At 37.1% G+C, this 10879-nt stretch overlaps 1 protein-coding gene across 1 annotated transcript; it reads left to right on the plus strand.

Moving 5' to 3' along the window:
• The first annotated feature begins 1034 nt into the window (after positions 1-1034).
• dome (domeless) lies at positions 1035-8012 on the plus strand. The gene is made up of 5 exons (XM_011301524.1): positions 1035-1636; positions 2309-2608; positions 3374-3697; positions 3812-3969; positions 4458-8012. The coding sequence occupies exons 1-5, from the start codon at positions 1165-1167 to the stop codon at positions 7485-7487; spliced, it is 4284 nt and encodes a 1427-aa protein (XP_011299826.1). The 5' UTR covers positions 1035-1164; the 3' UTR covers positions 7488-8012.
• Positions 8013-10879: the final 2867 nt, after the last annotated feature.

The following is a 10879-nucleotide window of genomic DNA, read 5'->3' on the forward strand; positions in this document are numbered from 1 at the left end:
TTTTTTTTTTTGTTTTGAGTCGCGGGAAATTTTTAAATTTCGATAAATATGTGTTGATGGGAGGCAACTGGGGATATCGGTATATCAAAAGAAATAATTAAAAAGTTATTGACTTATTATCGTGATGATTTTGATGGGAAAATATTCTCACAGCTTTTGTCGGTATTTACCTCTTTAAAAACCTTGAAATATTTCCATCGAAAATCGTCAATTTCGGAGATAAATCGATAATTAAGAAAGGCTTTCAATCCGCCTCGTAAATTGACCTTGCAGAATCAATGGTCGAACTAAAAATCTCCTATCGGTATTTACCGACGACGCGGCGTAAATATCCCGTATTTATTTTCCCCAGAATTCACTCGTACATTTAAAACTCGAAAATGTCCGATGAATAATTCATATTTGTCTGATGTTTCTTATCTCCCTGGCAGTCGTGTCCATCCATCCGTGTTTTTCTTTTTTTTTTCCCTTTTTTTTCCATATGCGTTATTCGTACACTCAATATGCGGGAGATGGTGCCTAAACGTAGAAAATTCCTCCAGTGGCATTGGATAGTACAGGGCAATATATTCACCTTAAAAAGCGCTCTGTTACGTTATTCCAAGAGATGGGTTATGCCTTTTTTGTATGGAATGCCTGCATCTCCATTGCTTCCAAGGAATAAATAAAACACAAGTGCTCTCTATTCTTTGCCATGAAATTCCGTACGCCGAGGGGAGGGAAATTTATTTAGTCGAGTTCTGCGGAGCATTCAGTGATCATACCATTATTTTCATGCACGTTTAATCAATGGTAACGAGAATAATCGTTCCCTGAATAATAAAAAAAAAAAATGAAATGTGAAAAGAAAAAAAAAATCACTGATTTCGAGGCATCTCCGTTTCCAAGAGTTTCGTTGATGTTGGGAAAGATTGCTTCGATATTGTTGACCAATGAAATGACAATTTCAATCGTTCAACCCCCACCCTGGAACTCTTTGGTGGACCCATGGACGAGTTGATGGTGTCACATTGGATTTAGTATCGAAGGCAACTTTGAGAGACAACAATATCTGAATAATCGTCAAATTCCTTCTTCCATTTTCCCTTATTCAAGTCATCTTCAAAAATAATTGCTATTAAAATAGAAAAATTATTGAATAATTTCAGTGATGGGAGAGAAAAAATGGAGATACCAGCGTGGTTAAACCGAGGTATGCCTCCAGCGAAGAAGATTCACTCGTCCCTGAATTATGATAATACCAGCAACAAAGTTAGGAGTATGGCTCAGTCAGAAGTGTCCAGGACGACGCACCTCAGGCCGATGTGTTCCACAAATCGTCCGAGAAATAAATTAAAATATCAGGATTTAATAACTCACAGAGCAACGAGTTCAAGTGACAATGAGAAAAGACTAATGAATGAGTGTAATGAGGTAATCGATTCCTCGAGTTCGAATTATTGTTTAAATATTAATGGTGACAACAGAACGATTAGCAGTGTCATCCGTGAGTGCAGAATTAAATTAATACGTATGTTAAAGTGTCATCGAAATGCTTCCCTCAATCATCTCTGGAAGTCAATTTTGTTCATCTTATTCAGCTCGATATGTATATCGGCGACAGATCAGTGTGCCTTGGGCATCAAAACACCAGGACGTGAGTAAACCATGATAATTCATCATAAATAATATTTAAGATTAAATTTAATCCATCCCACAACCAAAATATTAAATCTGAGAGAAAACAGCCGAAGAACTTGTCCAAGAAAAATTTTTAATTCACCCCATGCCACTTTACTTCGTCGCTATTTAATTTAACGCTTCCATAAATTTAAAAACCTCTCGCCAGCGACTGAAGAACATTAAAATTTTATTAATTAATAAATATCTGTGGATCTCTGGGAGATAGCGATATTTTCATTAGGACCTATTCTGTAGAGTGAAAAAAAGCCTCCAAAAAAGGTCATAATAAAATTATCGCTATCTCTCTCACATCGAGAGTTATTTATCGAAGATGCGAGACGCCCTTAGCTGAATCGACTTTATCCTTTACCTCTTCGCTACTGAAATACATTTCAAACTCAATACCTCTGCCAACGAGAGTTTCATGTCCCCTTATCTCTTATTTTGGAATTCTCAACATCGAGCTAAAAGCATACACTAGCGAATTACCGCGAAATATTTTCACTCGACACCCGAAACCCCCGGAATTGTGAAATAAATGATAATACACTTGTTCTTTGTCCAACGACATAATGGAGAACAATAGTAAAAACAAATTCAACACTTGTTCTCTCCCCTGTTTACCTGAAATGAAAAATCTTCTTAGGAACCTGGCCAGCAGGTGACATTGTCCTCGAGGAGGGACAGCCCCTTCGAATTCTCTGTATGCTGAATAAGACGTACATCGATGCTGAATTTCCCGGCAAAAATGCCTCGGATCTTGTTTTCTTCCGCAGCGACAGGGAAATGGAGCCACAATTTATTCGACTGATAAACGAGACAACAATCGAAATGTTTGTGGATGAACCACCACCATCCAAAGACATGTACTACTGCAAATTAAGGCTCAACGCAAATTACAGCAAGAAGTACGAGGCTGTATGCCTCAATAACGTCGTAGTTGGAAGTAAGTTAATAGAAATCTCTACGAAGTAATAATTATATCAATAGTCTCCATTTATTCCGATATCGCGGGGTCGAGATACTGAGACCTCACTCAGTTTCCCGAAAGCAATGAATTTTAATTTTTCTATTTTTTCCTTATTTCATTGATTTATTCACTAGCCTAGTCATTAACTTGAATTCATTCAATTTTATAGTTTTCTCAGTTATCGCATTATCTTCAAGGAAATCCATTTTAGATGCCTTTAATTATTAATTTAAAAAAATGCACTCTCCACATTTTTTTTTGGAAGTCAATAATTTCGGGGATAAATTCATTGATTTATCTTAGAATTTTCAAATTCAATACTGAATTTCAAATTTTATTAGTTTGATATTTTCTCCTCGAATTAATGGTTTTTGAGATTAATTTCAATTAATAATTCAATAATTAAGAAAAGTATGTAGGGAAATTAATGGGAATAGGGGAAGGCGAAAGATCGTGTGGTGTTTTCCGTATGAAAAATAAATGATCCATTGATTGAATTATCGGGGCGGTAGACAACCGCCGTCTCAGATCATACACCGAGGAAGTTATGGATAAACAGTTTACATTCCATGGGATATCGAGTGTTTCAACTCTGTTGCCATTCATGAAGTCATCAACAATATCGATTACACATTTGCCACATCATTTCGCAGAATTTCAGGCTGTTTATTTCCCCCGATATTTTGTATTGATGAAATGAAATTGATGAAATGGCAGTACTGACAGCACTTGAATTTACAGCGAAGCCAAAGGAGCCGGAAAATTTCACGTGTGTATCGAATAACTGGGAGAACATGACGTGCACGTGGGATCCAGTGCCCAATTACGTCGAGACTCGTTTTACTCTTGCGTTTAAATTACCGGGACGAGCTGGAGGACGTAAATTGTATCCCTGCCCCAAGGAAAAGGAGGATCAGAAGTCAACGGTGAAAAATCGATGCTTCTGGGATACATCGACAAATCCAATCTATCGACAGCCTTACGAGTACTACATGTTCAATCTCAGCGCTGAAAATGTACTCGGGAATGCATCTGTATCCTACAAGTTTCATCATTATGCTCACGGTAAATCATTCTGCCAATTTAGCATTCAATATCTATTTTATTGATTTTATACCTTCCCCACTGAATTTGATGACTTGTTTTTATGGGAATTATTACTCACGCATTTTTTAACAGTGATTCCAGCAAAACCTGCGAACCTCACGGTGGTTAGTAAAACATCCGAGAGTGTTCTCCTCCACTGGACCGTACCATTTCCAATGCAGAATTTTCCACCGGGTCTCCACCACCGAGTGACCTATCAGCACCAATGGGAATCGAGAAAGACTTGGCAGGTATGTCGACTCAATAATTCATGCTAAAAATTCCGGTATTTTTATTTAATTGAATCGTTTTAGAGAAATTTGAATCGTTAAAGAAATCGTTTTTTTTTTTGTCGCTGATTCAATTTTTAACAAATCGGGTCTCCTAATCTATCATTCTAAAAGCGTTAATTTCTAAGATAAATAGATATTTTGCGGAATTGTTTACTTCGACTTATCTCACTTCGCGACTTTATCGCCGAATGAAATGATTTCTTTTAATTGCACAATTAACCCAGTGCTGTTGAATCACTTTGAAGCTTGATAAAGTGAATTTCCTGTAAATCAATTTGATATCACAATTTCACGGTCAGAAAATTTTCGCTCGAATCGTATACGGAAGCAACTAGGAGATAGAGTGGGTGTTTATTTTCTGTTTCGATAAATAAAAATTTTATCGTGAGGAAATTGTGTGGGAGAGCGATTCCTATGAATTTTTTTTTTCCTTTTTTATCGAATAGATAATCAACATCACAAACGATATTCACATGCACAAGAGGTACTTCAATCTGACTGGCCTTCAATATGCCAATACCCTGTACGACGTCAGGGTTTTCATGAAGAGTGCAGTAGCCATTGGTGAAGACAAGTGGAGTCAATTTAGCGATGTGACATTTAGAACACCACCGAAATTACCTGGTTTACCCCCACGCACAGACATCGGCAGTTTCGAGATAACCGAGAACAGTGCAAACAGAGACGTTTACTTATACTGGCAGTCGATTCCCCCATATCTAGAGAATGGTGATAACTTTAAATATCAGGTGGCCCACGTGGAGGAAAGCGGTAGAACATCCTTAATCGAGCCCAACGAGACAACCCGAACTTACGCCAAGTTTAAGGGCATAAGTTTCAACAGTTACAGATTTGAATTAGTCACGACAAATATCGTTGGTTCAAATCAAGAGAAAGCTGTGATTTTTATACCAAGTCGCTTTGAAATTCCACGTGAGCCTCTGGCCTTCACTAAAATCGCTTTCGAGGATGGAATGTACGAGCTGTCATGGAAAGCCCCAATAATTAACACTGAGATAACAAATTATACTATTTTCTGGTGTGACAACGAGCGAGATCGTCCTTATCAGTGCACCGGTTTTCTCGATTGGGTGCACGTATCGTCATCAACAACAATTTACAACATGACTGTTCCACAGCCCCGGAAGGTGTATCAATTCGCAATATCAGCTAATACTAGATATGCGTCTAGTGGAATGGTGTGGGCCTCGTGCACTGTTATCCACAATAAAGTGGTAGGAAAGATGAAATCAGTATGGATAAATAGAATAGGTTCAGATTACCTGGAAGTGGGTTGGAAGCTCGAGTGCTCTGATAGAATTGGAATTGTCGAGGGCTTCAAGATTTATTACTGCCCGATAATAACCCCTTACAATCTCAACTGCAAGGGGCCAAAATTAAATACAACAATCAAGGCAGATCCCCACACCATTCATGGCACTGTCACAGGTCTAAAGCCATACACAACGTACATGATATCGGTTGCAGTATTGACAAAAAGTGGTGAGGGCCTCCACAGCGATGCCCTTTACAATACCACCATGGAAGCAGCTCCAAATCCACCTCGCAATGTAGTTATCACTGAAATCACCAACTCGACGATGTTTGTCTCCTGGGATTCACCCACAGCAATGAATGGAGTTCTACGTTACTACGAGGTACACTACAGTAACAATGTTGAGCAGGTGGAGGATGTCACCCATGTAGAGCTGAAAAATCTCATAGCATTCAAGAATTACAGCATCCAAGTGAAGGCCTGTACAGTATCATGCAGCTATGGATCATCAGTTATCTATTCGCAGACTGGAATTGGCTTTCCAGGAAAAATAAATCGAGTACCACTGGTGCGTTTTATAAATTCGAGTCAAGTATCTGTAACCTGGAGTAAACCTGTAAATCCTGGTGGTAGACTCGATTACTACCAGATATCCTCCAAACACGGAATCATTCAAAACAGCTCGAGAAGTGAATCCAGCATTCCAATTCCTGATTGCAAGACTGAGGGAATTGATACACTTCATCAGTTTCGAATTAGAGCTGTTAATGTAGCCCCTAATGGTGAGCATTTGTATGGACCTTGGTCAGATCCTGGTGAGGGTAATTGCTACAGTGGAGGACCTGCCTCGAGTGTTCTTGCTATAATCTGGGTGATAGGCGTCATTGGATCGATAGCAGTTATGTTCTGCGTTATTTACACGTCTAAGAGGGTTTGGCTGAAGTACAAAGTCATGCAGGATGTTGAGGTGCAGTTGCCACCAGGTTTAGCTGGTGAGAAATTACTCCAGAAAGTTGGGGAGCAGCATATCAGACAGTCATCAGCTGATTCCAGTGGATGCTCCAGTGGACAGGAGTCAGTGACATCTTCTCTGACATCGGATTCTCACGTGTCAACTGATAGTGGAACTGAGATTGATCCTGTTGTCTCATCGAATAAATTACTGGAGTCGTCGAGCACGTGGGAGTCATCGAGTCTTCGTCAGAGGAATGTGGGCACAATGAGACCCAGTGGAATGCCAGACTCTACTCGATGGGACTCTTACGTAAAAGTTTCGAAACCTGGGGAGCCAGTGGAGGATAATCTGTCACTGGCTCGATCAACACCCAATTTAACAGACTCATCTGGCTTTATGATGCCTCAGCACACCTGGTCCTCCACTGGCTACATCAGCATGCCCTCGTCTGAGGAATTATCCAATAATCCCAGTCCTACACCCAAGGATAAAAACATTGGGGGCTACAGTGTTGTCGGTTTGCTTCCAAAATCAAGGGATAAGATGGAAAATTATTCTCAATTGTCCAACAATCTCGCGGAAGTTAAACCCACTGCGCCGTATGTCAGTTTGGCGTCCCTAGAGGCTAAACCACGTGAGAAAAAAATCCTTGACACAGTTAAAAATCTCGAGCACCTGACGAAATTCATTGATCCACCGACTGTTGATAAAACACCGTACGTCCAGACAGGATTAATGGGCAATGATAAATCTGTTACAACGAAAATCCCGGAATCCTGTGATTTTCCCACATTTTCAACGTCTAGAAAGGCACAACCCGACGTGATGAAGCCTTACGTTGCTGTTGGAACACTTCCAGATGGAGACAAGAAGGGAAAAGTCGTGGTGAAGGATGACACGAGTTTATCCCAGGGGACATTCGTTGATACCAAGAAACCGTACGTCTTGGCTTCATCAGTCTTCAATGTTGGACAAGACAAGGAGGATAATGTGGAGGAGTCTTTCGACGATTCATTGTCTTCGGAGTATGATATGTTTTGGGAGCCAGAGGATATTGGAGCTGAGAGGAGGGAAGAACCTGAGATCAAGAACTCCGGGTATGTCACTGTGAGAGATGTACAGAAGTCTGAGTCCCAGGGATTGGGTAAAGTTGCTGCGGGCTTTGGACAGAAGGTGGATAAAACCTTGGGCTCGGTGGGTGATGAACAGTACAGCAAAGTCACAGTTGCTCCTCACAACATGTGAATTTTCATTTTTGAAATTACCAAGGGGATGGATGAAGCGTATCTGTGACACGACTGTGAATTCTTGTAGGTATGTTGTATGCACCTGATTATTTTTCTTCGTATAAAGGTCGCTCTCGGGTTTTTTTTTTCATATCCATGACGACGATTTATAGAAATGGGCCTTGTCAACGACTGATTTATTTCTTATTACTTCGATGATTAACGAGGCTTGAGGGGCATATTCTGTTGGTCTGTGAAATTACGAGGGTTTGTGGAGGGGCTGTGGAGCCCTGAGAATTGTGAATTTATCTTTGAAACGACGAGTTTCATTAGGAAATACTGGGAAACCATGGATTTTCCTGGAAAATCATTCATTCCAAAGATAATCGCATCTCCTCTACTCAGTTGAAAGTGAAAAAGAAAAAAAATCCTCGTAATTCCTCATTTTGTTTCTTTTTTTTTTGTTTCGTTATCTTTGATAATCCCAATAATTTCATTCAATCCATCCAATGAATTCGGGAGAAATTTATCGTAATGAACGATATGATGGACAATTACACAAACACTAGATACTCGTTTTCTTGAAAAATCACAACGAACTAAAAAAGAAAAAAAACCGTGGAACTCGTGTATATGTACAAAATGAATGACTTTTGTATCATAAATATAATCGTGTTGACATTGACGTGAATTGAGAGGTAAAAATCATTTTAACGAATAATTAGAACTGTATAAGATTTATCTAGAGAATAAGAAATTTACTGTTTAATCAATCATCAATTAGATAATGCACGATTTATCGACAGGCGATTATTGGATAGACATTAAGTTTATTCTATACTTAGTACCTAGCTGAAGTGCCCACTCCCTGCATCTTATTTATCATCTCAATACCCAGATTTGTTATTATCTTAATAATCTCTTAAGGCAGTTGTTAATTTTTCCTTCACCAACAGAAAATCAACGCGAGCATATCCACTTGGGTATTACGAGAAGATTTTCTCTGATTTATATTTTTATTATTTCAATGGCCTTTTTTTTTGTTGAATTCGTGATTTTTATGGTTAAATCGATTCATTGAAATAGCAATGATGGAAAATATCGGAGATTATTTTCAAATACTGGGGGGATTGTTTCGTGTGGAAATATTTGATTACGATGGGATGAATGGGACAAAATGGAGTAATTTGATTATTTAACTGATTCTTCATTCTGTCTTCACTCAACTCTGACACTTTCAATGCCATTAAAACGTTCAAACTGATGAAAATAGAGAGAAGTGCATGTCTGCATAATATAATAAGCTAGTCACTGAGAGGATTCATCAGTCTACGTAACAGGTCCTTCTTTTTTTTTCCTTCGTTATTGAAAAGTTAATAATGTAAATGAAATTTGAGAAATAATCATGTTTTTGAATTTCAATAGGGTACCGATGTGGCCTTTGTCAAGGTATATTTTTTTTTTATTTATAACTCAAGTAAATGCCGATAAACTTACCAAGATAAACATGATTTGACTAATTCGCCGGAGACTGACGTATTGCTAAGGCTAATCATCAAATGACGTGAACCGTGATTTTTTTTTTTCTTTTTTTTTTAACTGAATTGGAAAATTTCTGGCCTTTGAAGGATAAATTATGTTACGAATCGGATTTATATGGATGAAGCATTAATGGATCGAGGAATAATCAGTGAATTCCTCGTGGGAATTTCGTCTAGTGTGAGGGGAAATGGGAGTTGTTGAATCGTCAGTATTTTTTAAATGAGTCGAATCATTTCAACCGATAATATCTCGCTTTGAAGCTTTAAAAAATATCTCGAAAGTGAAAAAAAAAATCATTGAAATTCACTCTGCGGTTATCGAGCTAGTGACGATCAATTACTGTCTATTTCGCCTCTGATTTATGAGAGCTTATCTGTCCACATATCTATGAATGATAAAGAAATGCCAATAGTATTGGGGGTTTAATGATAAATTGAAAGGAAGTGCCTAGTTTTACGTCAATAGAGTGAGTTGATGAGAATAATATCTTAATGCTGATAAAAATGACATGTATTCTCATTTTAAAATTATTCGTGAATATGCAACGCGGAATTATTGGAAATAAGTTGCGGTTGCAAAAAGAGCGATTATTATTTTTCGCACTTGTTCTTTTTCTTCATAAAATAATTGTATGGAAATTCTAGAGCTTCAATGTTGGGGGAGAATATGTCAGAGACTTTATCACGAGAATCAATTTTATAGTGCCTATCGATGGACAGAGGGGTGGGAAAATCTAATGATGAAAAAATGAAGAAATTGATGATTTATAATTCGAGAGAGGGGCGGGGGCTCATTTACCGAGGCGAAAATATGCAACATCAGGTTCAAAATGTATTTCATAAGTTTTATAGATTTTTCATTGTATATAGCTCGTATTATCATATATTTTTGTTATATATTTATAAATAAAAAAAAAACAAAAAAATGTTAATGTATAATTGCACATCAAAATATACTAGATTGATCAAATAAAGTAAGGGTAGAATGTTAATTAAATTCAAATGGATAATTGAAGATTTTCATTAGAATTTAAAGGAAAAATGGTAAATGTTTAATGAAAATTTTGTGGAATAACAAAGAGAGAAAAATCGTGATTGTGTGTAACTGCAGTGCAATGATCCTGATAATTTTGTGTAAATAGTTTTAATACTTTTAGCCTATTAATATTTTTTTTTCTGCTAGAGATTGTCTTATTAAAATTTATGCAGTCTCCATAAACATCATTCAACAATTTAAAACACGCGGGATTTAGTAGTTAAGAGTGTTTGTTCTGCTCGCTGTCAATTTAAAGAAAAACAATAACTTCGAATATTGTACAGAATCTTGTACATTGTAATATATATTTTTACCGCATCTTTCTTCTTCCTTTGGATTTATTATTTATTTTTTTGTTCACTTTGTAATGTCTCCGTTCATCATCATTGTGTTTTTTTTTTCAATTATCATTCTTATGCATTCAATTAGGTGATAGTTATGGAATTATGTTTTTAATTATTAGAAAAACCCCTCAAGGTACGCCATGAAAACCTTGCCATCTCGCATATGTTCTTATATTTCTATTTATAATAATACATTTTTATAATGGAATACTCATTCATCAATAAATAAAGTTATAAAGTATAATTCAATTTAAGATATAAAAAATTTACTTGTAGTAATTCCGTTCATTTTCGGGGTTAATTAATTGATTGGAATAATAAAATAGGTGTTCAATGACCATTTCTCCCCTTATTTTATTTCCTATTTTTTTTTACATGGTAAAGTTTTTTCATAAAAGGAGATTCCGCCATAATCTACAGTCCGTAATGTATAAATAAATAAATATATTGAAGATATACTACTAATGAAATTATGTTATTGCAATGAGCG

The sequence above is a fragment of the Fopius arisanus genome, unplaced genomic scaffold (assembly GCF_000806365.1).
Source record: "Fopius arisanus strain USDA-PBARC FA_bdor unplaced genomic scaffold, ASM80636v1 scaffold00024, whole genome shotgun sequence".
Taxonomy (NCBI): Eukaryota; Metazoa; Arthropoda; class Insecta; order Hymenoptera; family Braconidae; genus Fopius; species Fopius arisanus.